General features: G+C 46.6%; 2 protein-coding genes across 3 annotated transcripts in view; one reads left to right on the plus strand and one right to left on the minus strand.

Annotated features, from left to right (window-relative positions):
- Positions 1-9,483, plus strand: part of ITPK1 (inositol-tetrakisphosphate 1-kinase) — a 156,225-nt gene extending 146,742 nt beyond the window's left edge. For both annotated transcript variants that reach the window (XM_085317528.1, XM_085317529.1), the window contains one exon: positions 4,007-9,483. In XM_085317528.1, the coding sequence (XP_085173654.1) occupies positions 4,007-4,329 (323 nt within the window). In that variant the 3' untranslated portion in view covers positions 4,330-9,483. The remainder of the gene's footprint in view (positions 1-4,006) is intronic.
- A 3,099-nt stretch (positions 9,484-12,582) lies between these two features.
- On the minus strand, positions 12,583-26,818 carry CHGA (chromogranin A). Its single transcript, XM_085317653.1, has 8 exons — positions 26,653-26,818; positions 26,212-26,258; positions 22,069-22,162; positions 21,504-21,572; positions 19,152-19,250; positions 17,014-17,532; positions 16,061-16,518; positions 12,583-13,015 (listed from the first exon to the last, which is right to left on the minus strand). The coding sequence occupies exons 1-8, from the start codon at positions 26,696-26,698 to the stop codon at positions 12,932-12,934; spliced, it is 1,416 nt and encodes a 471-aa protein (XP_085173779.1). The 5' UTR covers positions 26,699-26,818; the 3' UTR covers positions 12,583-12,931.
- Positions 26,819-27,175: the final 357 nt, after the last annotated feature.

Raw genomic sequence — 27,175 nt, forward strand, 5'->3', positions numbered from 1 at the left:
TGGCTCACGGTCAGTCTGTCATCTACCAGGACTCCCAGATCGTTTTCTGCAGAGCTGCTCTCCAGAAGGTCAGCCCCCAGCGTGTACTGGTGCCTAGGGTTATTTCTCCCTAGGTGCAGGACTCTGCACTTGTTGAACCTCAGGAGGTTCCTCTCTGCCCAGCTCTSCAGCCTGTCCAGGTCTCTCTGAATAGCAGCACAGCCCTCAGGTGTGTCAGCCACTCCTCCCAGCTTGGGATCATCAGCAAACTTGCTAAGGAGGCACTCTGTCCCCTCATCCAGGYCATTGATGAGGAAGTTGAACAGGATGGGACCCAGTACTGAGCCCAGGGGGATGCCACTAGCCACAGGCCTCCAACTAGACTCCATGCTGCTGATGACAACCCCCTGAGCTCTGCCTTTCAGCCAGTTCTCAGTCCACCTCACGGTCCACTCATCTAACCCACACTTCCTAGTGTGGAAGTAGGATGTTATGGGAGACATCTAGTAGGATGTTATGGGAGACAGTGTCAAAAGCCTTGCTGAAGTCAAGGTACACAATGTCCACTGCTCTCCCCTCATCTACCCAGCCAGTCGTTCCATCACAGAAGGCTCTCAGATTGGTTAAGCCTGATTTCCCCTTGGTGAATCCATGCTGGAATCAGGCTACTCCTGATCACCTTCTTTTCCTCCATATGTCTGGAGATGACATCCAGAATGAGCTGTTCCATCACCTTTCCAGGGATGAAGGTGAGACTGACTAGCCTATAGTTTCCTAGGTCCTCCTTCTTGACCTTCTTGAAGACTGGAGTGACACTGGCTGTCTTCCAGTCCCCAGGCACCTCTCCAGGACCTTTCAAAGATGATGGAGAGCGGCTTGTCAGCAACATCTGCCAGCTCCCTCAGTACCCGTGGGTGCATCCCATCCGGGCCCATGGATTTGTGGATGTCTAGCTTGCCCAGAAGGTCTCTAATCCTWTCCTCCTYAACCAAAGGAAAGTCTTCCCTTCTCCRGACTCTCTCTCTCGTCTCCAGGCTCTGGGATTCCTGGGGGCTGCCTTAGCAGTGAAGACTGAAGCAAAGAAGGCATTCAGTAATTCTGCCTTCTCTGTATCCCTTGTCGCCAGGGCCCCCGCCCCGCTCAGGAGCGGGCCCACATGTTCCCTAGTCCTCCTTTTGCTGCTGATGTATTTGAAAAAGCCCTTCCTGTTGTCCTTAATATCCSTTGCTATATATATATGGGAACTGGGAGCATCAGATATGGACATGCCGTTCATGTGTATGATGTGCTGCTGCAAATGCAGAACATGGACTGTCCCAATTCTCCCTGTCCAAGAGAAGATGCAGAAAACCAGAGTATGTGCCAGATGAGGGRCAGCCTCCTAAAAATCAGGCACGTAACATCTCTAATACTAGCTTGAAAATGCTCAGAAACATTTCTTGATTCCACAAAAGTGAGGGCAAAGGACTTGTTTTCTGATTCATTTGCATTGCTGAGTAGATTTCCTTCCTATCTGTGCTCAACCAGAGAACACTGAAGATTATTTTCTTCATAGCCAAATCGAGACCTTGTGTACTCTGGTGTTTCTGCACTGGTTTTAATGGGCTGTGCTAGTGTAGTAGCTGCTGCGTCATGATTTATGCAACCTGTGCTTTGAGGCATGCAAAATTTATATCCTCTCAGTGATCCTGTGTGTAATATAAAGCCCAATTTCACTGCCTTTCTGATGGTGTAATTTAATTTGCCCTCTTGATTTCCTCATTGTCACAGCACAGTGACATCCCACAACTGCYTTTTGAAAGATTTGCTGCAGCAGTCAGTGAAGAGAGTTCAGCAATACTGATAGTGCAGCCTTCCCCTGGCATCTTGTGACTCAAGAGTTGAGACAACCTGGTCCTCTTCCCATTCCCTTCCCTGTTTATTTACATTGTGAGCTTTTTTTCTGAGTGACCAGACAGCATTATTTGRGGCTTTTCCCTTTAGTGTGCAGAGGGCTGTCCCAGAGGAAGCTTGCCTGAAGTGTACGGCTTCTTTGCACTGTAATGTCTGCTGATTTCAGGACTGAAAAAATGGCCATCTTGTTCCCCATTAAATATTAAAAGCAACTTCTTTGTGAGTTTGCCATGTGCCCTCAAACAAGGCTGATTTGTTTTAACTGAGCAGACACAGAGCACTCTAGGGTACTACAGATCTCCTCTCTGAATATTAAAGTTGTTTCCATGGAGATGGCTTATTCCCAGGGTGTTTGAAGCACTCTGAGCAGATTTGAAGGCTAATCCTGTGGCTTTTACATAAGCAAGAAAATATAACATGCACCGTTGGAGAGGTGGGTATCCAGTTCTGGCTTCTATCACCACAAAAGTCCTAGTTGGCCCCTGCCAAGGGATGGATTGTAGCAGGGTAGTGTGRGTCACTGGAAAGCCTGATGTTTTTAACTAGTTAATTTTTTTGTTGAGTTTGTTTAGTGGCTTTTGAGATAAGAGAACTGGGAACCGTTGTTTCACTTTGCTTTGTATAACCTGTTAAGAAGTATCTAGGAGAACTGTGACTGATGACAATAAAATCCAAAGCAGTGTAGCAACCTAAATAAGAGTTAATTGGTTAACATACATGGGTTATAAATACACTATAAAATCACCACATTTATTGAATTATCCTTCTGCTTTATGTTTTTTTCAGGAAGCTGGGTTTTTATTGCCGTAGGAATTTGGCTTTACAGGAGGAAGGAGACTTAAACTGAATTATTTATAGATGTGTGAGACTCTTCTGCCCTGTGATCACAACGCTAAAAGTGTTTTAAAATGTGCATTTACTTTGTGGTCTCTGGTTTTGCTCATATGTTGCTTTGTGTGAACTGTGCTATTCACACGGGACTTCTAAAGTGTTGTTTATTGCTTCAGTCTCTGGTATTAATACTAGGTCACTTTTAAAATACTTTTTTAGACATTTTAAGCAGTCATCCTAGCCTACTAAATACACTGAATGTCATATGGCACTTCTAATATTAAATCAAATTGATACCAATCCTAGGTAATGCAGTAGCAGTTAAAATRTATTTCAAGGCATTGTACAGATACGTTGCATGTCTGATTCAATTTTAAGGTGTAAACAGTAATAGAACTGTGCCTGTTCCAGAATGTTTAAAATGGAGCTAGAAACTTTGTACGCCTACTGCAGGTCTCTGTGTCACTGAAAATTCAGTATGTCCTGGTACCTGACCAACTATTTTAAACAAGAAACCTAGTTATGGTTAAACTGTGCAGTGTACGTTGTTTGGAATCTCTTAACCATGTAAACAGATGGTTTCAGTACTGAAATCAAAGATCAGCATTTCTACCAAATACTGTACCACTGATTTAGGTTTTCAGTCCCTCAAGCATTTTTCCAGACAGTGCTTATAGTGGGGAACATGTTTTAAGTGCTGAGTTAGGTTCAATTAGACAAGTATCAAAGTGCTTGTATAGCAGCAGCCTAACTTTTCCGTAGAATATAAGGCCAGCCCGTTGCTCTTTGAGGTTTTCCTAATTGATGATATTCCTGAGGAAACTTTAGAAAGGGTCCAGACCCTCAAGGAACCTGTGCATTAGAGCCAGTTTCCATAGTAAAACCTGGAAATAGAGTGGAAAAGATTAACATTGTATCACAGAGTATGTGAMCTAGGGAAAAATCTGGACTTGGAAGAAGGTAAGATGTACACACATATATATATATATGCACACATACTTGGGAGGAAAATAAAACAGAAGTTCTGAAAGGTGATTTATTTTTTTCTGTTGAACAAATGGTTCAACAGAACAAAGATAAACTTAATTTTTAACATGAGGTTCTGTTCCTCTTTATACTCRCCTGCTTTTGCAGTCAAAGTGATGTCATGAAAAAGAAGCCTTTTTGCTATCACTTAGGATAGCAAAGGCAAGAAAAGCCCCAAAAATAAATCAGTAGAAAAGGCTGTTGAAAGAACTTACAAAAATTACTTAATTGCCTTTTTTTTTTTTTCCTCTCTCTCCCCTTTTTCTCCCCTTCTCAGGGTATGAGGGTGTTTCCGAATTTTTCACAGATCTCCTGAACCACATAGCTACTGTCCTGCAGGGCCAGGCACCTGAGGTGACCCAGCTAAACCGCAGCAAGCTCCTGGCTGAGCAGACCAGCGGGATCATGGACGAGCGGATATGCTGCGCTAGCACAGGCTGTCTCAGCGTCATGGGAAAAGACTCCTCCTGGATTGTGGAAAGCGAGACCAACAGCTCAGTAAAACTGCAACACCAGAGACTAGGCTGCAACTCGGCAGTGTCCCCCAGCTTCCAGCAGCACTGCGTCGCTACATTGGCAACGAAAGCTTCCTCTCAATAACTTGCCAATGCCATGGACTAAGGAAAAGCCACAGGGATACAAATTGTGGTCCCAGAACCAGATCAGGCTGTAACAATACATTTGTGAAAAATGAAAAAGAAAACACAAAAAAGCAAAACAAAAAAACCCCCTTCCATTTGATTTAACATGATTTGCTGATGAAATGGACAGAAAGAGGGAGGGTGAGAAAGTGATCCAGATCTATTTCATCAGATTTCAGCTGCAAATCTGTAGTGAGTTTACACACACATGGGTTTTAACACTAGTCCTTTCATTGTGGGAGGGTTGCTCTTTCATTTCTGTTGTTCTTTGTAATCACTGGTGACCAGCATTTTAATATCGGACCTCATGATATCAAGAAGTTAATAATGTTGAAATGGAGTGTATGAATGTAACAGTGCTAGAGATTTTTGCCTAAAATATCCTGTTTCCTCTTTCCAGATAGGCCCTTGCAAAAGAAAGCTAAGACAACTTCAGTATCACCAAACCAAATCTGTTGAAACATCTACCAGTCACAGTGTCCACAGGTAGCTTGCTGTGAGTGGGGCAGAGCTGACTGACTGTTCAGGGTGCAGAACTGTGGCAATGGCCATGGTTCCTGCTTTGCAGTTTTTCCCCTGCCCTTATTGCCTCAGTCGAAAGCCGCATCTAATACACTTGCCAATAGTGAAACATGTCTGATCCAGACAGGCTGATCTGAAAAAAAGGGTGCAGATAATCAGGATGAATGATTTGGTAGATGAAATATCATCCTTTCAATCCTCTGCTAGCAGTGAAATCCACGAAGAGTTAGTGGTTTCAGCTCTTCTCTTAGCAGAGCACGGAAGTCTCCCTCCGTTGCCCTTGCGAAGGGTCTGGGACAGCTCTGCGAGGGCGCTGGCCAACAGAGCCGCGTATTTTCCTTAGAGCAGTACATCTGGTCTGCAGATCCTAAGGAGTAACACAGTTGCTGCTTTTCACAGATCCGTGACTCTGTACATTTTTTTTCTTCTGGAGACTAAATATAGGCAGAGTTGCCTGTAGTGAGGCTTTGTATGAGGTAGCAATACATGACAGCGCTAGCTTAGAGACCTCGTTATTGTGTTGCAAGCTGTCAGACGAAGCCGTGTGGTGATTTACAACAGTGCTCTGTATCATTTGTAAACTACAGCACAACCAAATTATATATTGCTCTTGAGATATACAGTAATCCTACAGTGTTCACCCTCTATTGTATCTTCTAGCATGGCAGCATCTGCTGCTGAGAATTCCTGCAACTTTTGCCAATTCTGAACACTAAACTGGAAGTAACTGAGTCTGTCAGTGCTGGCAACATAGACACTATTTTGGTAGAGTTAGTGGCCTTTCCTTCTTCATATAAGCCCTAAAATATACTTAWGGAGGTGGTGTTAAGAAAATTCCCTTAGTTAAGCTCTTAGCTTACAGATAAGGGAATTCCCATCTTCCTATACCAGGCATTTATAAAGCATTCGTCACTGTGGCATTTAATACCAGTTTTGTTGATGTCGTGCATTAGATACCTACTCGAAAGGAAAGGACCAAGAGAATAGAGCCCAGGTAGACCAAGGAGAAAATAGTAAACCAAAATGTGGAAATGTAAACCAAAATGTCACCATCCTGCCTGATACCAGTCCTGTAGGGGAAGACGTTTCTGAGAGTGTTCTGTAGTAATTACTTTGTGTAAATGATGATTTTCCTGTACGAGGCATTGGATTGTTTTTCCCAAAGTGCCGTTCTAGGGAATTCTCTATAGCTGGGATTGGATTTTTGAGGATGATGTATACAACAGAAGGTTATTCCATCTCTAGAAGGGTATTAACTTTAAGTTTAGATATTTCTATAAGGACTGGAAGGGCCTCGCGAGTCTGGTATCTGTTGAATTCCAGGGTGCACATAAATACAGCCAAATTCCTAGACTGTGCACAGATGAGTTGGGCACTCTTCACAACCCTTGTATGCTTCGAGGCTGCTGAATCCCACGTAGACTGCAGCTTGCAGGTCTTGGGGGGTAGTGGTGTGAGTGAGTCAGATGTAAATAGTTAAGGGTTTAAAAAAGTAGTCATGATAGACCAAACCTTTCGTAAAGCCATGACTGAAATAAAATTCAACATCTACAGTTTTGGGTTTGTTTTTGTTTGTTTAAAAAGAAGTCTTTTTTTATGTTACATGTGTAACAGAAGATACCCTCAGGAAGGAGCTTGCCAGTGCATATTTTTGTATGGTACTTTCTTGTAACCAGCTGGTGGAGTGTTTGTAGATTTGCCTTTTGCTCCCTTTATTACAGTGGCTTTTTTTTTTTTTTTTTTTTTTTTTTTTTTTTAATTGGGTGGTGGGGAAGAAGCAATGATGTTAAAACTGGGTTAGTAACTCAAGACCTTTCAAACTAAGTATGTTTACATGAATCCGAGTGTTGGATCCAATTGAAATGTCTGTATGCTGTTTCCTAGTTAGAACATCAAATAAGATTTTTATTTTCCTGGCTGCCTTCTGAATTTTGGTTGGCCTATTTTGCACTGCTTTATTTCTCCAAAATAAACTACTGAAATATAATTGTGCATTTTACACTTGTTTACAAATGATTGTTAAAAGTTTATTTTGTAATTCTCTGAAGGCTTACAGAAATACTATATTTAAATATTACTCCAGACCTTGGCAGTAACTAGAAAACAAGTTTAGGTTGTTGGTGTGATCAGTGACATGTTTTTCCCATAGTCTGTAATTTATTTATCAAATATATTGGTATCACTTTAATTTACCAGGTGCAGATATGCAGATACCTGTTGTGATGTGGCATTACAAGAGATTTTTCACATAAATTACCATGCAATTGCTGTAGTACTATATTTCCTTGCAAAAATTGTTGTTATGGCTCATATAGTAGAATATTGCTAAATCACATGGAAGAAATTGGGAGACCACTTTTTAAAGCCAAAACTTTAAATTATCAAGTATCCAGACATACAAGTGTTTAACTGTAAAACATTCAAGCATGCACATATTACTAAGCATGTGCTAAAGTGCTTTTCTGAATTGCTGCCTCATTTGATAAGTTCAGGATAGTTTTAATTTAAGATATGCTTCACAGTAAACTGGCTAATGTTTTGTAGCATTTTTTTTTGTGAGAATAATAAAATCTAGTAATGTTAGACATTCACAGAATGCTCTTGCTCTTAAAATTTTGCAGACAATCTGGATGAGATTTTCCATGTTGGCTATTTGAATTCTGTGATTATGGGGTAGAAAAGGCTCTGCTGTGACTTCAGAGGCATAGCTACTATTGCTGTGTGGATTGGAGCAATTATTTTAAAATTAYATGGTCACCAATTAGCTTAGGGATCAGATTCTGTTCTGTGTCACTGTTACAAATCCACAGGAACACCATCAGCTTGACTGGAATTTCTCCAGCTTTTGTATTAGCACGGTGGAGAAGATTTGACTGTGATTGCCACTCAAGTTATGTAATTGGCCTCAGTAGATGAAGATTTTTTCTCTGTTGAAGAGAACTTACATGGTATTATTGCCTGTAATGCAGAACCACCCCCGTCAGCTGCCCTCTCTAGCTGAYTGTGCCATGTTGTGCTTTGGTTTGTGACGGCTGTCCCGGAACAGTCGGATCATTATGCAGAAACGAACTGCAAAAGCGCAGCCTGGCTGTGATAATCGGTGGTGACATTTGTGGGTTTTGCAGCAGGACATCCATTCGGCCAGTGCTGTTCTGCCTCGGGTTAACCGCGGGGCCGGGCATTCGGACCTCTGTGCTGCAGGCGCCGACCGAGCGGCCTGCCTGGTAGCTGCGATGCACCGGTTTTCTGATTTTTTATTCAGGCTGCTGGGACCTGAACGATAAAATSGCCTGAAGATCCCCATTCAAAATGCATGAATGTTTGTAAAGAAGAGATCTGCAGCAGGTTGCTCAGGTGGAAATCCACCAGTTTAATTTGTTTTCGTGGTAGATGAATACAAATTAAGATCCCAACCCTGAGGCTTCTAGAGGAGTTGAAGGTAGTGAGRATTGCTCAAGATAAAGCCCAAATTCTCCAGGTAATTACAGGCTGTATTCAGCCAGAGAGCGATCAGCTGGAGTAGTGCGTAGCTAAAAGTGGCAGGATACAGTCGAAAGGCAACAGAATAAGTGTGGCCAGAGGGGTTTAAATTGACTGGGRAAAAAGAGCAAAACAAAGGAAAAATACTTCTGTGATTTCCATTCCCCCCAAAATCTTTCCGGGCTTTGTCAATTCTTAAATTAACAAAGGTTTCCCAAAGTTTTTGYGTGGCAGCAGTGAGTCAGGCTCTTGCACAGTAGTTTGCAGCCTTGCCTTCCGCAGCTGTGCAGAAAATTTCGGSTTTGGGGGTTTTGGGGGTCATGAATAGACTCTATTTTGAGTTTGTAGCAGTCACCCCATGTGCATACTTGCAGGAATTCAGTTGCATTGCCTTGCAGATTTTCTTTTCTTCTCTCCTTCTTCGTAACAGATGTATTGATTTTTGTACTCAGTATACAATGACTTCATGGTGTTGCAACTATGTGTTTTGTAATTAGGAGTATGTGAAAATGCTTTGTGTAGATTAAAATATTTCCTTTAATATAATCTCCTCTTGCTTTCATAGATAAACAGACACACTACTGCAGATCACATTGCTGATTTTATTTGTAATGTTGCTTTAATATCTATTTGAGAGGAATGTAACCTCCAGAAAAGTACTTTCCACATCTTCACTGCCTTTCCTTTCGCTGTTCACTCTGTGATCCAGGCCATCAAAACTTGAGTTTGTGTCGGGATGGGTTTGGGATCCTCCATGGATTCTGCCATGTTTACATGGTTACAGAATTTATTAGTTTGTTGATATTTAGAGGATCCAGGTGTAGATGAAGATACATGAATGATTCCTCAGCGAAACAAGCACGATAGCATCCGTAGYGAGCAGAGGCTCTGAACTGCTCTCGTGTGCATGCAACGTGCAGGTGACTGGGTCAGTCCCTGCTGGTGGTGCAGTTTTCCTATTAAAGAAAAAAAAATCACTGTAAGAAAATCTACTATGTATGTGGTGCAGACGGAGGGAAAGGAGAGAAGAGAGGGATTGGGAGTAAAATCCTGGCCTTCTTGAAGCCAGTGGACATACTAATACTGGTGGGCCAGGGTTTCACTCCACGTTTCTTTATAGCTACCCAGGGAGACTTGTTTCTCTCTCTCTCTCTCCACCTCCGCTCTCACCCGGTGCGGCTGATGCTGAGCAGGTGCCCATGGGCCCCATGAGCTCCTTCAAAGGCTTGCCCAGGGTGGATTTGTGGAGGGCTCCCGAGKTGCTGTGAAGTGTTGGTTGATGGCTCCTGGAACTCCAGAAATAGCTGAAACAGCTGGTGGACACTTCATGAAAATCAGGTCTTCCTTTTCCATCCTTTTAAAGGAAACCCTTAAAAACTCTTTTTTTCCCTCTTTCATTCTTTACACAGTAGTTCTTAGGTATAAATTATTTTAACTTTTTTTGTGTGAAAAGTCATATATACATATATAAAGTTATTAAAAGGTTGAGTATATGTTGAGTATATAATAGTGACTTCTTTGTTGCAGATATTAGCAGCCCCTAAAAATGAGAGTTGTTTATGCTCTTGTAAAGTCAGTGCTGTAAAAAARAATTAAAAATAAAAGATGTATTAGATGTACCTTTTATTATTTATTTCTAATTCAATATTTTATATGGCTTGTGTATATCCTTGTGAGACCCACATATTAAAATGAAGTCATTCTTAAGCAAAAAAATAATCATCCCTTGGGATCCCAGCAGTTCTGAGAAAATTAGCTCTCCGTATGTGAGTAGTGTTTGGTATTCTCCTTCACCTTCCGTCTTCGCTGTCCTCTTATGCGTGGTTAAAGCTTGGGGACCATTTTTGAGCGCACTATGTTTCACAARTTCATCAATGTCTGCGTTCAGATCCAGCTATATAGTGTTAACAAGTGTGTCTAGTGATTTGCTTCAGCCCTGCTCGCAATGATTTCTGAAACAATACCCATTTTGTACCTGATTTGTACAGAATATATAAACATTTGGAAAAAAAAAGGGGGGGTGGCTTACCATAAAAATCAAAAGCAGTTGTTTTTTGGCATTTTCAGCTGCCTGCCTGATCAGATCTGACAGTGGAGATGGTGTTTTCATCTAACAGCATTGATTTCAATGGTAATATATTCTCTTTTTTGSCGTTGCTTTGCCAAACGCCTGTGATGGACAATATTTTGGTTTCAACAGTAAAGCAATATGCAGTAGGTATTGTGGCATTCTCTCTGTAATTGTTCTGAAGATGGAATTGTCCCTTTCCAACACGTAATGAAAATAAATGCCTTACAACCTGCTTTGCTCTGCTTTCTCTTTATGAGTGGATAGGACAGAGGCAGACAGATCTTTACGGGAAAGCCATTTTTATAAATTCGCTTTTCACAACCATCCACCATTTAGGTGTCTACTCACTTTGGACCTTCTTGTATCAGCACTATCGGTGGTCAAGGCTGGTTTTGTTTTATTTTATTTTATTTTCCTCTAAGAGTGGTGAGAAGTAGGCTCTTTATACCTCACTATATAAAGTAGCTAAACATTATTGGGATTCAGCCTTTATAAACCATGCTATTTCTGTGTTTAAGAATGTATTCCTAATATAACGCTCTAGGCTGATTCTTTCTTCATCATCCTGGATAGGGAATTCTTGACTTCATTAAAATCCTGCTAGGTTTTGAGTACTCGGGACCATATTTTGACTAGTGCAGAAAGGAGACGTATCTGAGCCAGCGGRATTAAATTTTGCTAAGCAACAGGCATGTTCTGCAGAGGCCCTTGTGTAAACCAAGCGGGTGCAGCAGGGCTGTGCCTGGTCTCCAAGGACAAGCCCTGCCGTCGGGAAGGTCTGAGGTGCTGTGAAGTGGGGTTACCACTGGTCTGGTAGTGAGCACTCACCAAATGGACACGTGTCTTCCTAGGCCCAGAGTTTTCTTGTTTCCTCTGCTGACTTACTAATCGTGRAGAAGACTTTCCTCAAATAAAGGGGAAGATGGAATTCAAGGGCTGAACTTTATCCAGTTAAGACWATGTTTTTAGTAGGTCTATCTAGTATCGTATTTTTCATTTTGTTGATATGGTAGCAGCAGTAAGCTGGTTCTGTGTGCTACGGGCATCCTTCATGGAAAGACTTGTCTAATTTCTTTGGAAAAGACCACATTTCTGTTGTGGGTTCCTTGAGGGTTTTGAGGGTTTCTTTGAACTCGCCACATGTAGAGCTGAATTTACAAGGGGTCTGCTACAGGCAGACTCTCCCTGCCATGAAGAAAAAAATTAGATAGATGAAGAACAGTACTTAAAATGAGACTTCTACAGCTGGATTAATTCTCTAGTAACAGTGAAATTTTAGTCTAGTTCCTGTGGAACATCTTTAATTTCATTGCTGTTCCTAAGTGCATTTCTGTGAGGTTAACGAAACTGCAGTCTCTGCTCGTGTCCCCTCCGCCTGCGCGCAGCCCCGCTTGCGCTCGGCGGGCGGGCGGCCTCCGAGCAGCGCTCCGCGCCTCGCCGCTCGAGCCCTGGTCTTGCAGTCCCGGGCGAGCTGGGGCTTCTGGCTAAAAGGAGCGTTGAGGAGCAACCTGGCCTGSTGGCGCCCGGCCTGTCTGCAGGAGCGTCGGGACCACGCGGCTGGGCAGCCCCCGCTGGCGTCGGGCCTGGAGCCCGGAGCGCCTATTACCCAAATAGCTTCGTTTTTACCAAGTACTGACCCAATGCATAAACTTCTAAACTGCTTTCTCTCTTGCCAACCTGGTGTTACTCTGCGAGTTATGGACTCGATCCATGGCTTTTGGAAATAAATGGGATGTCTGCCTTCGGAGCCGGGCTGTGTGATACAGCAACAGGCCTGCTTGTCCCTATGGAGGGGTTTGGGTGCTGAGCGTGACTGTGTTTTCTGAACTGGCAGCGACAGTCCAACCACCCTCTGGGCCTTGCAGAGGGGCTTAGTTTGGGGGCTTAGCCGTTGGCGGCGCACATAAGGAGGGAAACTCCATGGAAACGTGTTACGGTAATGGTAGACCTCCATTTCGCCCTTYGGGGCTGTGCTGCCTGAGACTGTACAGACCTTACAGTGTGCAGCAATTGAGACTACAGCTGGAAAAACAAGGGAAGGAACCCACTGCAGTTTTATTTTTCCTTAGATAATTTTTTTTATATAGAATATATTACAGTCAGAGTTCAAAAGATAACAAGTTATTGCAATTTTATCCAGTGAAACTACCGGTGGAAGGAGAACATTCTAGAAAGCTGTCTCGTCTTTTTTAAAAAAAGAGAAAATAAGAGAAGATATATGTGTAAGTCACACTTCTCAGCTACAGTCATCCAAAGGTACAGGTGAGGTGGGAATCCACCACGTAGTGGACGGAGGAGCACGAAATCAAAGAAGCGGAGATGGGCACGACACTACTGCGAGGACGGCAGGCCTGGCTCAGGGGAGATGGGCTTCCTAGACAAGATGCTTCTGCTCCGCCGGCATCTGTTTTAAATCAGTAAATGAAAATGCAGTGTGAAGGGATGAGTGCGGCTCTGGCTTCTGTGCACGCGGAGAGCTGGGGAGCCTTCAGCCCCGCCTCAGTTCGTGCAGCTTGTGAGCGACTTTCTCCAGCTCTGCTTCGATGGCAGCCAGGCTCTCCAGCTCTTGGTCCTACAACAAAAGCCAACGAGACGCGGGTCAGCCCAGCCAGCCCTCAGGCTGAACAGGAGCGAGTCCCACAGCCGCTTTGGAGGTGGGAGGCAGCTATGGAAACCTCGCACCAGGCTGGCCGGCCTGAGCGCGGCTGGGTCTCACCTTCTCCCTCTTGTCCTCCTTGGTTTTGAGCCCCTTTGGGATGGGCACTGTCTCTTGACAAGCATTAGTTGGTCCTGCCCTTAGGGTGTTGGATGTTCACTGCAGCTGGTGATAAGGCTTTTTGCACAAAACGTAACTAATACCCTCACCCCAGTTCCTCTGCGGGAGGTTCTCTTTAGCTACCACTAAGCGGTCTAGCTTCAAAAGCCTCTTAGCAGGTTGCTCTCCCTGCCTTTCTCCCTGAGTCTAAGGCTTTTGGCTAAGGCATGCCGCAGACCCACAGTGCCTGATGTGCAGCACATCACATGCTTGCAATGCAGGGAACTGATGGCCAGAGTGGTGGCTTGGAGGCTGGGGACAGCCCTCCATGGCTGGAGAAATCAGAGCTGCTGTGGAGGAGTTTAAACTCTTCAAGTTTAGAGGTGTGTTGCGCAGAAAACACAAAAAGTAAGCTTGATATTTTTAATATTGCTCTACATGACCTCTGCTTGTCTCACCTTGGCAGTTAACTGTCATCTCAAAGAGCGCTCCAAAGAGTCTGTGCTTATTCCTGAGTGATAAAGCACTGCAAGATCAGCCAGTGCCACCTCCTCGATGGAGGCTGTGCTCAGAAACCCTGCTGCTGCCCCAGCAGTGGTGGCGAGTGCATCTGAGCCGCCCCAGGGCGTCCCTGCTGGCTGCGCAAGGGCAGGCAGAGGCAACACACGGCCACGGGAGACAGCCGGGCTCCAGGAAGGGYGCTGGCGCTGACTCTGCACGTGGGTATTTGGGTGGGCGCGGGAGCCCCGCCTGGGCTCTGCAGCACCCCTCAGTGCACTGGCTCCGGGGCAGCCCACCCTTCCCAGGTTGTGTCTCTCTGACCGTCACCTGAGGATATTCTACTTAGCACCTCCAAGCAAACTGAGTCATCGTCACCGCGTGGCTTTGCCCGAGCACCAGCCTAGCACCCGTTTCTCCCTGCCGCACTCCCCTTGCCCGGCAGACACAGCTGTCCTGTCTCCAACTCGCTGCATGTTACGTACTTGGCTACAGCACAACACCAGCCCTGTCGGATGAGGCTTAGGCCCATCAGCCCCCAAAACCTCTTTCCCTGCCAGCGGTGCTGCACGGACAGCACTCACGAACGAAGGAGCCAGGCAAGCAGCAGGCGCCGAGCACAGCCAGTGCAGAGCCACTGATTCGCAGTACGTGTAACTGACTTGAAAAACCATAAAGTACATCATAGAAAAAAATCCTCTTTCATGTTTCGGAGCTATAAAAAAAGAATATGACGATCCCCTCCTCAGGCCCTCAGCTCAGCCACCCAAAGGTCTCCCAGCTACATGGCCAGGGAGTGAGGAACTGCTAWGCAGAGCTGCTCTTCCCATGGGGCTGGAGCCTGTGACTCCCCCTTCCCTCATCCCCGGGCACCCAGGGGCCGTTGCTAAGGCCTCCTCCCCATCTCCCAGAAGCCTTGATCTAGTTAAAAGAAAAAAAAAAAGTCTGATTGCTACTGTAAACACAACAGTTGTAGAGGTTCAGCAACCTCCTTCCCTTGCTCAGGCTGAGTCAACAGCTGCGATTTAAGCCATGCAGGGGTGGCTGTTTTTCTGTGCAGGAGAAGAGGGCACTCTGTGTCCACCAGCCCCCTTGCCAGGCTGGTCTATGGCTCAGGAGGTGAGTGGCTGGCTCTGCCTGTGACATGCCAGACTGCAGCCACCCAGGGTGACACATCAGAGAGTCTTGCCTGATTGACACCTCTGATGATTGACCACAGCCYGGCTGGTATTTGTGCACCAGCCTGCCTCATGAGCTATCGACAGAGAGGCTCAGAATTGACAAATTAAGACAAAAATGCATGGGCAAGGCCTTAAATAGAAGCAGAGGGAGGAAGAGAAGGAGACAAGGTCAGGTGGTGCAGCAACAGGCGTGTTGCTTGCCAGCTCTCCCCCCGCACAAGCATGCACAGAGGTGTTTGAGACATCTCTGCCCCACCACCCAGTTCTCCTGGGGGGCAGCTGGGGTGGGTGCTTCTCATCTGTGCCACATAGCTCTYTCTGCTTTTCTGAAAGTATGATAACAGCAAGTGAGGAAAGAGCCTTTCTGGGGAAGAAATCTGCATCAGGATCAGAGGATGGCAAGAAAGTAGCTTAAGCAGGCACACTTCATGCTGAAGGCCTGTACCTTCAGCAGGCTCACTGCCTCCCTGCTTGAAGCCACTGCCACAAACAGACAAGAGACACCTTTGACTTTGCTTTGAACCATGAACTCATGGGCTCTGCCTCATGGGCTGAGGATGCCGATGAGCTACGTGGTTGTTGTTATTTGGGCTGTATTTCCGTGCATAACCCAGCAAAAGGGCATTCCAGAGGTGAGAGAGGTGCCACACACTCCAGCCCAGCTCACACGGCCCCAACATGCTCCTGGGCAGCCAAGTGTGGCTTGCCCCAGAACAAACACCTGCAGAGACCAGCCCCAGCCCTGCCTGTCCAGCCTACTTCTCTATCCCAGTCAGGACCAAATAAATGTCAGTGCCTGGAGCTGTGGCTCATCAGCAAAGTCTAAAGCCACCTATCTTCTGGGCGGGCCATGCAGATACTCAGGTAACTCCTAGAACTATCATTCAAAACACATCTGTGAGATGCTCTAGCTCCATGGAAGGCCTGCATAGTCACACGACTGGTGAGTCTGACAACAAAGACGGCTGCACCAGCTYAGCTGGCTGCCAAGGGACATGACAAGTTACAGCATAGCGCCCCTTGAGGTGTTTGGGAACTATCTTATAGGGCATCCCCTTAATGTCACAACAAAGTAATGCTGGTTGCTGCGTAACAGCAAGGTACGATTCTATGTCTCCAAGCATAGTCTGGATTCCCTAGTAATAACTGGATAGGGTTTATTATTARGTCTGTGTTCACCAACCTCTGTTCTTCTGTTAGCACTGCCTTCCTCATCCTTCTTTTCTTCAGGCATGGCAGCAAGCGGGAAACCTCCTTCACTGCTGTCCTCCTTTGAGTGACGCTTCCATGACCKTCTTGCATCTTCCTCTGGACTACCGAAGTCATACTTGTGGGACCTGAATGCCATTTTCATGGACCTGTCTGGGTCTTCCTCACTGTCATTCTCCTCCATGCGCTTCTTTGACGTCAGCTGCTTGGCCAGCTCATCCATTTTATTCCATCTCTTGGAGTCTTCCCATTCCCTGGAGGATTCCTCCTCCATTTCTTCACTTTTGACATCTCTAGGCTGGAAGATGTCCTCCTCTGCTTGCATTGCTTCATCCTCCAGGCGATGCCTTCTTCCTTTCAGTCTGTGGGGTTGCTCTTCCTCCTCCTCTGAGCTCTGCCCATCTTTGCCAAATCCCAAAGCTTCTTCATTATCTGAAAAAGCATCAAATGTAACTGTGAGAACAAGCTCTAACCTGATTAGATGTCACCTTTGAACCAAGGCTTGTTTATTACAGAGGAAGGTAATGTGATTCAAAGTGGAGTTCCTGACTTATGGCAGGATGTGACRTATCGCCAAGATTTTGGAAATAATCATTCTTATATCAGCAACAGACAATAGGGGCAGCAGTCAAAAATGCTTAGCAAATTCAAGCTGCAGAAAGGAGTCATCTCACAGTGCTACAGAAACTGGAACTGGAGAGCAGATAGTGAGGCAARTGCAGGGCCTGTGTTACCCAGCTGTGTATATGCCTGTGCTCATGGGTGCTTGAGGGAGGTGGGCGGGGGTCTGAGTGATACTGGGAGTACTTTTGTAAACCCTGTGGGCACCTATTTGAATTTTTAGCCTTTAGAGCCTCTTATCAGTCTGTCTCAGGGCTCTCAGCCCACCCCTGTGTAGGTATCAGTGCAGTTGTCTAAGATACGTACTGTCATCTCTTTGCATCACCTCAGCCTCCATGTCTTCCTCAGCCAAATCAAGTGACCTCTCGGCTTCGGTAGGGTCCTCCTCCACAGCAGCATCTCCTTGCTCGTCCTCCCGCTCCGTACGCCCCCCTGCCTCCTCCTGGCTCTCCTCCTGACCCTGTCTGGACGCCTGCTCTCGCTCCTCCTCAAGCTCCAGGCTGTCACCAGTGCCTCTGGGTGGCTCCTCTTCCTCCTCTCGTTGCTTCTGCTCTTCCTCACCAAGGTCTTCACTGATGCGATTSTCCAAAGCCTCTTCCCTCTGGGCATCTTCATCTTCTGTGCCTCCAATCTCATTGCTCTCTGCTTCCTCACGACCCCTCTTCTGGCCAGGGTGAGCATCCYGTGGCCTGGGCTCCCTCTCCTCCAGGCTGTTTTTTCCCTCCTCTCTTGAATCTTCTCTCTCATTTTGCTGGAYTTTCTCTGCTTCTAGCTCAGCCAGGGACACTGTGGGCTGCTCCTCTTCAGGGCGCTCCTGTGCCTCATCTGCAGTGAGGAGCAAGAACCGACACGTCTGCTCAGAGCTCATTGCACAAACGGGGAAGACTTTGTGCTGCTTACGCAGCTCCAGCCGCAGCCCCACTCAGCCATCTGCTTAACCCACCCATGGATCTGTTCCTCTCTTTTAGCAATTCGCTTGAACAKACGCTTGCATTTAGGCAAGTCAGTGTGCTAGCTGATGTCTACCCTCCCGGATAGACATACAGAGTTGAAGTTAAAAACATATGCTGCAGTGCTCTGCTGAAGCAGAATCTGCATTGCCATCTATCTAGACGCCAGTAACACACTTTCCACACGTGAAACCGGATCACATATAAAATGGAAGGATTTAGGTATGACTTACATGCTTTCTGTGCACTTGGAGTACTGCACTAACATCACATCATCAATTCTCACATTTTGAGGAGGGAGCCAAGCGTTGTTTCTAGGAGAGCCGGAGGGAAGTGGGGCTGGCTCTGTTTTTGCTGAACAGCTACTGAGGGGCAATTACCAAGAGCTTAATGGAGTCTGTGTATTTGCTCTTGTTCATCGCAGAGGGTGAACTCTTTTAACATAATTAATCACTGAAATCGTGTTGGAAAAGAAACAGTGACGGGTGGGAGGCAAAGAGCAACTGGAAYGGAAAGGAGCAGGAACGGGGCAGAACGAAAAGGGGAGAGCGGGCGGCAGCAGGGCTGGGGAGCAGGTTGGGTGAGGGGGCACAGGAGCAGAGGGCAGTGCGCCGCTTGCGGCTGTGACCCCCTGGCAGAGCCGTGCCAGCGCACTGGCCGAGTGCTGCCCAGGGAGCAAGGCGCCGCACGGGGCCACGCGGCTGCCTCTGGCCCCGGGGTGGGGGGGGATCGTGCGCGCGCTTTGCCTTTGCACGGTCTCTGCGCCGGCGGTGGGAGCGAGGCCGGGCGCTCAGGCTGCGCGCGGTGCTGCGGCACAGCTAGCGCGCACGAGCCGCCCGCACCCGCGGCCGGCCTCTGCCGGGGATGCTGCTGCTGTGCTAGAAACCGTCTCACCCCGCTGTTCCCTCCTCTCCTCCTGACGCGGAAAAGGGAACAGACTGAACCAGGGAACAGGCTGAACTCTCCTTTCCGTTACACTGCCTGTCTCTACGCTGGCAGCAGCAATGTGGTAGCAAGCGGAGATTACAGCTGAATGTGGTCTTTTTAGGATGTATCTTGTGTGTGTGCGTGTGTATCTCAAGTTCCAGTTTCACTTCAGGGACCCATAACCTAATGTCTTGGATGTCTGGAAAAAAGGGTGGTGATAGGAGCAGACCCCAATTGGTTTTGGGTGTATCATCAGGTGCTTCAGTACAGGATTTCCCTAGCTGTAACTCATTTTAAACATTAAAAATGAGTGATGGTGTTGGAAGCAGGGTGGAAGATCTATATCAGTTTTGTAGCCTGTACATCACCAGTTGCTACAGCTCAGAAACTGCATGCTTTTTAAGCTGGTAAATAAGACCAAAGCAAACATGAGGTTGCTGGTGGGTATCAGCAACAGCATCGAAAGAAAGCCTAAATGAAAAGCAGATGGACATATCAAGGCTGTTAGAAAGAACATCCTTGTTTACAGCCAGACTTGGATTTTCTGGGGGTTAGGCTGACACTGACCTCTTTGCTTGTTCTTGTCATTCTGACTTTCAAGGACTTCAGAAAGTTCATCTTCGAAACCACTGTTTTTCTTCTGTTGCTGAGTTCTCTCATTAGCACCTATGTCAAGTAATGAGGAGAAAACAACATTCCCTGCTGTGTTTTACAAAGTGGAGACAGCAAAATAGTTCTGTGTCCTTTTTAATTACACATATATTTTCTACAGTGTACTAATCTGTTAATAGACAGCTAGAAGGAAAAGTGATATTAGAGAATATGTGAATCAACTAGAATAACAATGTTGCTGTCAAAAACATAGCTTTTAGGAAAGAGAAAGATCTCTAAATAAACAAGCAGGGTGGCTAGGAAAGGGGTAATATTAACACAGAGCTAGGGAATAAGAGGTGCTGAACAGCAGCCTTCCAGATGCTGCCTACGTATCTCTGCAGAGGTGGTCGATCAGAGCCTGTGTGCATTCCTGCCTTGGTGGCCGGGATTCTTCTCCCAGGGCTGTGCTGCTTTTTTGCCCACTCCCCAGGGAAGTGCAGGCTTCCCCTCTCTTTTCAGGGAGGAGAAACAGCACTCATTCCCATCCTGTGGATAACCCAAGGTCCAGAGGCCCCAAAACCTACTCAGAATTATGGACCTAGCACAACAAAGGCAGCAATCTGGAGAAATTGTTGTCTAGAGGTGACAGCTATAGGAAGGGGGACTGCAGGGTCTGAGGCCAATGGCACCACAAGCTCAGGGCTGCTGTAGCTGGCAAACAGCTTGCCCCAGGCAGCCCTATCCCAAAGACAGCTGGAAACCAAGGTTTCCAGAAACCAAAGGCAAGAATGTGCTTTCTAACCCAGCTCTCACCTGGCTTCTACATCTTATTTCAAAGGAAAGCACCAGCATTGCCAGCTCTCTCCTCTCTAGCCCTACAAAGAACAAAGCTGAAGGGTGTGTGGGCTTTCCCAGCCTGACTTAGCTCAGCTACAGCCACCATAGAGGAGACCAAGCAAAACATCCTTGAATTTTGCTTTTGTTTCAGGCTTCAAGACAATCGCTCTGATCTGCTGATCAGAGATCATGTTACCTTAGGACAGGATGGTGTGATAGGCTCAAGGCAAGGTAAGAGGTGAGCAAGATGCATCTTTATTAAACAAGTCCCTTCATATAGACTTCACTGCCACATGTTGACACCGTGTGTCTGATTAATTTCAGCTGAGAACTCTGCCTCACCTCCCTCAGGGCGCCTGGGCAATGGGACCCCAGGGTATAGACTGAGGTTTCTCTGTTCTGGATTGTCAGAGTATCCATGGAGCTGGTCCAGGGTTATGGCCCTGCTGTTCCCTCCACCAGTGGGACTTGGGCAGTGCCAGCGTTTGCTTTGGGACCTACATGGGGCTGTTACTTCTCTCCTAATCTTTACCTCCTGCATTTTCCCTCTCCCTTATCCCTGTTACCTCTGTGGCACCCCTGCTCTGAAGGCAGTCTGGTGGCACTGTCTCCCAGACATCCTGGCTGCCATGCCATATGGGAGCAGGGTGCTGTGATGCCCCAGCAAGGGAAAGTCACCAGCTGGGGACCCCCAAGGGGGAAGGAAGGAGGAAGAGCCACAACTGCTCTCTCTGCAACTTGGAAAGTATTGTGCTACAGCCCCTGCCGATCATGCAGGACAGAAGGACCTGCATCAGCTTTAAACTAGCCTCACCTGGAAACTACTAATGAGCTTTGGAGATCTGGGCTCCTGAGGATAGCACCTTCCCCCCCACTTCTGCATCCTTTACGACGCTCCTAACCACTGCTGCTCCCACACTGTCTTGCAGTCAGTAGCCCACACATCTCTGGAGCAAAGGAACTTGCACTTGACCTAAGGAAGTCAATAGGAAATTCCTCATCAGCTCAAGGAAGCCTTGACTTGGGGGCTTGTGGGTGAAAAGCCTGCTCCCTGCTCAGTGACTGCCCCACCGACATCTAGTACTAGACTCCAGTGACAGAAACAGTGAAGGTTTTCTTGTCTTTTATTCCAGTTCAGGAGTTAGCAGTTATTTGTTGAATTAAGCCACAGTATTTCCCTTTAGGGTTCTCCCACGCTAAAGTGCATATACTCTCTAGGAAAACTCTACACAGCTAACAAGTTACATTAAAGGCCACTTAAATCATTGGACGGATATGTATTGGAATTTTTATAAGCAAAATTCCTCCACTGCCCCAGCATCTCTACTAGCAATCCTGGATCTAGAATAAACTTCCCAGTTTATGTACATTCCCTCAGGCACGTATGTATGAACCAAAACTAATGTAAAATTAAACGGGAAAAGAGGTGCACAGGGCCACCACAATAGACTAACCTCCTCTTCCCAGAAAAATGTATTGAAACTATACCTTGAATAGCAATTTCCTGAAGCTCCTTCAGTAAATTTTGGTGTCGAAGGATAGAAATGATTCGTTCATCTGCAAAGGGGAAGACTTGGTTAAAAAAAAAAAAAAAAAAAAAAAAGAAGAAGAAGAAGAAGAAGAACCCAAACCCAAAACCCCACTAGCTCCCCTCCCCCCCCTTTTTTTTTAACTCTTTTCTCCACATCTCCACTGGGATGATTTTCTGCCACCTCTCTTGACTGTGGTTAAGTGGTTAAGAACAGAAAAATTCTCATGAAGAGCAGGCAGCTTTGTGTGATCAGTGCCTCCTGCGGCTGCAGAGCTGGCAGCGCAGGCATGCCTGCTCGGTGCATGGTCTGGGCTGAGCAGCAGCTCCTTCCCTGCTTCTTGGGCCCCAACCAGCCTGGTGAGGTGGCCACAAGGAAGGTGACTATGGCAGGGAGCCCTTGCAAGGGCCAGAACGTGCATCAGACTAGACACAGCAGGGAAGGCTCAGCCCCGGCTTGTGTCCCTGCCAGACCTGCTCTCACTAAAACCCAGCATTAAATCTGAAAGAGCCTCTCCTCTGTACCTCCTCTGAGGGTTTCTAGGCATTCCTCACTGATTGGCAGGGGATTTGGCTTGGATAAAGTATCAGAGATGACCTCTACAATGCACTTCATCACCTAGAAGGAGGCAAAGAAACAGATTAAAACACTGTTATTTTTTTCTTTTTTTTCCTTAAATCTGTTACCATGGCTGAAATGAAGAAGGTGATGACATAGGTCCTCCTCCTTTTCTAGGTGAGCTAAAATCAAATATTTGCTTCTGTATGTTACATAGCACAGGAACAGAAGACACTTCACCAAACTGAGAAGTGTGGAAATCATGGGGCAAAGGAAGGGGCTCTTTCAGCATGATGTACTCTTCTGCTGAGGAGCTCACTGCTGCAGGACATCAAGGCTGTGCATGTCAAGATATTAAATGGGAATTGGGTATACACACAGGGAACTCAAAATCATCCTCTTTCAAGGCAATGTTTCTCAGCCTGCAGATGATAAAAAGGGCTCGGTAGGAGGCTGTAAGGAGCAACAAGTGACCACAGCTCTTAAAAAGATAACCTTGAAACCCTGACATCTATCTGAGGCCTAGATAGACTGCAGCCAGGCACCATGGGTGAGGAGAGGTAAATCATACTTTCAAACAAACACCCTTGAGAAAAGCTGCTCTGAAGCCCTGAGCAAAGACATTCTGGAGAATCATTCAACCCTGTGCTTTAGTGTTCAAGCCATCTATTRCAGACCAGAAGTGCTGTGTGTGGAGGCAGGTTATCTGAAAGGGAAGAAATTCCTAAACTTCCCTCCTAAGCATCTGATGCYGCCTGAGGCAGCTTCCCAGACACAATGGCCTGCCCTTTCCAGCAGTTCTTTTCTTCCTCTAAAATGAGAAGATCTGGCTCCATTTTATTGTCCAGTTTTTGTACCTTGCACTGAGATAACAGGCCTAACTCTTTGCCCATGCTACCACATCATCACTAATCCCACAGCAATACAGATGTGGAAGGAAAAATCAAAGTCACAGACTCAAAGACAAGTTGAAGGCACCTTCCTCACACAAAGACACACCAGCAAGACCTCTGCTGTGTGGTCATGATAGACCCAAATGGTCACACAGATGAGAGAACGCATCATTTTTTTGCAGCCTGGCTGCCCAGTTCAAAAGGAACATTATCTATAGAGCAGCCCGTAAAGCATGCAGGGCTCAGCAGTGCCTATTGAAAAAGCAAGCTAAATAAAATGAAAAGATACGATTAAGCCTTGGGAGGCAAAAAAAAAAAAAAAATCACTGACTGAACTGTTTTCTTCTGATAATTTCTGCAGGCAGCCCTAGGAGTCCTGACCTCTTGCAAGGTGCCATTCTTGAGAGAGCAGAACACTGCAGCTGCAGTAGAAATTAAACACAAGTCAGCAATTTCCAATCACCAACAATGTTGCTCATTCAAGCAATTAGATATATTCATTCATCAGTTAGAACRGGCAATTTTTCACCCTGTGTAAGGAGAGAATTCCTTTCAGCCATTGCTTTTGCAGACTACAGCCCTAAAATGATTAAATATTATTTCCTCTTAGCTATTTTTGCATTCTAAGGGGATTGTCTGCTGGATTAAAAATGCTACAGGAAAGATCTAACAACATGAAAGCAGAGAAATTACTCTGGTATCAATCTCCTATTCTATGAACAATCCATAAAGATTGATTTTAGATAGCTTAGAGTACSTGTCACCCACTAAAGAGAACAAAACACAGATTCTATTACTTCCMTTCCACTTTTCCCAAGCTCTGGAACCCCCTATTGCAGGAGTAATCAATGCAGCCTCAGAAGTAAGTACTTTCTCAGCATGAGAAATAAGAATGTGGTACGAAGACACACTCTAGACAAGCATTTTGAAAAACTCTAACATTGTTCAGGATCTTTGTTCATATACAGAGAAAAACATCAGTTACCACCAAAATGTAGTCAACTCTGTGGATGAAYTTTACAACCGCTAAAAAGGTGTATAGTGCAGTTGTTCCAACCACACTCTCCTTGACTTTTTRTAAAAGTAAATCTTGCAGAGTGAGGCTTCACAAGGTCATGAAATAACACCCTAAATCAGGAAATGGAGATCCTCTCTAAATGAGTGTAAGCAAGCTGGTGCAGAAACTTAGGCTGGAATTTTGCCATAGTTACCATCTAAGTGTGAGCATGTAACTGGATCCTTAAAAGCTGGTCAGACTGTCCCTGAACAGAAAAGAAATCCGCAAAGGATCATGTCCTTACAAGGATATACTTCACCATGTTTGAGCTCCACTATGCACAGGCCCTTCTGAAATTCAGGTTCACAAATGGGAAATAGTGTCCTTTGAGTATATACCAGAGAGGTTTTAAATGCCTTGGCTGTGGTTAGGCTTGCCCTGGAAAGCCGTTGGTGTTAGGTGTTTATCTGCCTAAGTACAGCCTGCAGTTGCTGACTTCTCATTTCATGGCTCTGAGCCGTCTGCAAATGCTGGGGGCATGGGACATGTCTAGAGCAGCATGGTGGGCAGGGAGAGCTGCAGTACTCAGTGTCATACCTATGTGATAAGAAGTTCTCTACCSTGATCTGTCCCTGGGGAACTCCCAGTGAGCTCTTTCATTGAAATGATCTGTTTCTCAGAGGAGGGTGAAGGTGGAAAAGCCCTAAGGGCTCCTTTTAGCTCCAACAACATTCAAAAGGAAGATATGCTCTGACTTTGCTCTGAACAAGAGCAGTGCAAGACCCAGAGGGGAAACAGGCTTGAGAAAGATCCRGCCTTGGTGGAAAGATTTCCATATAGTTTAACCTGCTTCTACAAAAATCTGTATGTGTCTTGCTGGGAAGTGCCATGCTTTTCAAATCATGCATTTTGGGGAACAGGTCTCACAAGGAAAGTTGTGAACTTAACGGATTTTCCCACCAGGTGCCCAATGAGCATTTCACTGGCACAGCCAATTTGAAGGGGCAGGTACTCTGAGCCCYCATTCTCAGTTAGCAACCCAGACACAGGCTTCCCCACAGCCTGAAGCAGCTGCCCAGTGCTATAACACTGCCTGACTGCTCACAGCTCAGCCCCTAGCAGGGCTAAGTGGGCTAAAGTTTTAACAGAGCAACAGCTGTCCAGGCTCAAGTGTGTCTGACAGAGACAGGGAGGCTTTCTCAAGGCACTTTTACCCTGTAGGAAGCGATGAGCAGAAACATGGTGTACAAAGGAGCCTGCGCTGAGATTGACATGAATATGCCCTCCTCTACTGCTGCCTAGGGAAAAGCCTTCTGTAGTTAGAAAATTTCAGGAAACAAGGAGGTTCAAGAAGCAAGGGAAAGAGGGCTGATATGTATTTTCTATACAATAATTTCTGTAGAAGTCTTAATTTGGCCCTGGAGAGATAGATGCATCTGAAAGGCTATAGGCATTATAGTACCAGGAAGGCATTTTTGTCACAGGTCAACACTCATAAACCACTTATCCAATCTTTTACTTGCCAAAATCCAGTTCAGAGTGCACACACTTGTGAAGTGCAGCTTTGAATGTCAGAGATATAGAGAGACATTTACATAGAAGCCTATAGTAGAAGACTCGAGAGGTCAGCCAAGTCACGCACTGTGAAAATCCTTTGAGACAGGATGAGTGATAGCTGAGAACAAATAAGCAACCCGAGAGCAGCCAGTTGTCTATTTTTCAGGAACATGTATGTTTAAATAACATGTACTCTCCAAAGCACACACATTTCCAGCAGTACCCATTCCTGAATCACATTTCCTCCCTCTCTCCCAACTGACTCACCTCCTGTGGGAAGCTTAGAAAAACTGAAAGTAGGAGGACTAGAGAGGGTCATACCCAGCCTCCATCCCCAATCTCACTGTGCTCCAAACAAGCTTGTTTAGCACCTCTGGGAACTTCCTAAGGGACTCTGCTCCTGACCAGGAGCACAGCAGTGGATGCATAAAGGGTAAATCCTGGTAGGGAGGGAGAGGCAGAGGATAGATCTTGCTGTGTGGAAATCTCTTGCAATCCTCCCCCCCCCCCCGCTCCCCCCCAGCTGTCACTTCCTACAGGCTATTTCAATAAGAGTAAGCAAGACCCAGGCCACCTAGGTGGAGGCTAAACATCACATCGCTCAACATCCCCCTCCACACACACATACCCCACACCTGTGTCCACCACCAGCTCCTCCTTACCTTCGTGTCCCCTTTATTCATGTCATTTGTCACTGGAAGGGAGATGGCTGTAAAATGTAGGGAGAGCAAAATAAAAGATCTTATTATTTGGCCTCCTCTGGGCGACAAGCAGAGAAAACCCTCCCTGATGAAATAAGAACAGAGAAGAGGGGCGTCCAGCACTGGTGGAAATGGCCCCTGGGGGCAGTACTTGGATGTGGGCTCTGTGTCCCCTTAGAAAGAGGGAAGGGAAGGGAAGGGCAGGGCAGGGCAGGTCCCGCGGGCGGCCGCGGCCGCGGCCCGGGCCGGCGCAGCGCCCAGGCAGTGACCTTGCGGCGGGCGCTGTCCGCGGTGCTGAAGCGGCCGCGGCGGGCTCGGCGCGGAGCGGCCCGGCGCTGTCCGCGGTGCTGAGCAGTCCCGGAAGGTTTGGGGCGGACAGAGCCCAGCCCCAGCCCCACTTACCCGGCACGGCCAGGAAGAGGAGGGCAAGAAGTCCCAGGCGGCTCATGGTGGTGTCAGGGGCGGAGGGAGGGAGGCAGAGGCAGACGACGGGTCTGGCCCTGACGTGGAGGGTTCCAAGAGCGGTGCTGGGGGAGACCAGCACTGTGTGTGTCTACGCCAGCGCCTTGGCTGAAGATCCCAGATGGGGCACTGCAGCAACCGGCTCATTTATATATTCCAGCCCCTCGGAAATGGCGTCAGGAGGAAGCCACCTCCTCCTCTCCCACTCCCCTCCCCTCTTCCCCGCTCTGTCCCTGCACACAGCCTGCCCATTACCATCCACAACCAACAGCGTGCTGGAGGACCAGCCACACACTAGGAGCCTCTGATCCCCTCGGCTGCAGGGGCTGGCCAGGCAATGGGCTCCAATAAATGTCAAGGTATCAGACTCCACTTGCACCATCTTCTCACACCCAGCATGGGGGTAGGATGGTTGTGAAGGGTATTTTCAGGAAGGAGATTAGGATAGGATACACCTCATCCA

This window comes from Rhea americana, unplaced genomic scaffold (assembly GCF_003343005.1).
Source record: "Rhea americana isolate MKP2758 unplaced genomic scaffold, rheAme1 scaffold_5, whole genome shotgun sequence".
Lineage (NCBI taxonomy): Eukaryota > Metazoa > Chordata > Aves > Rheiformes > Rheidae > Rhea > Rhea americana.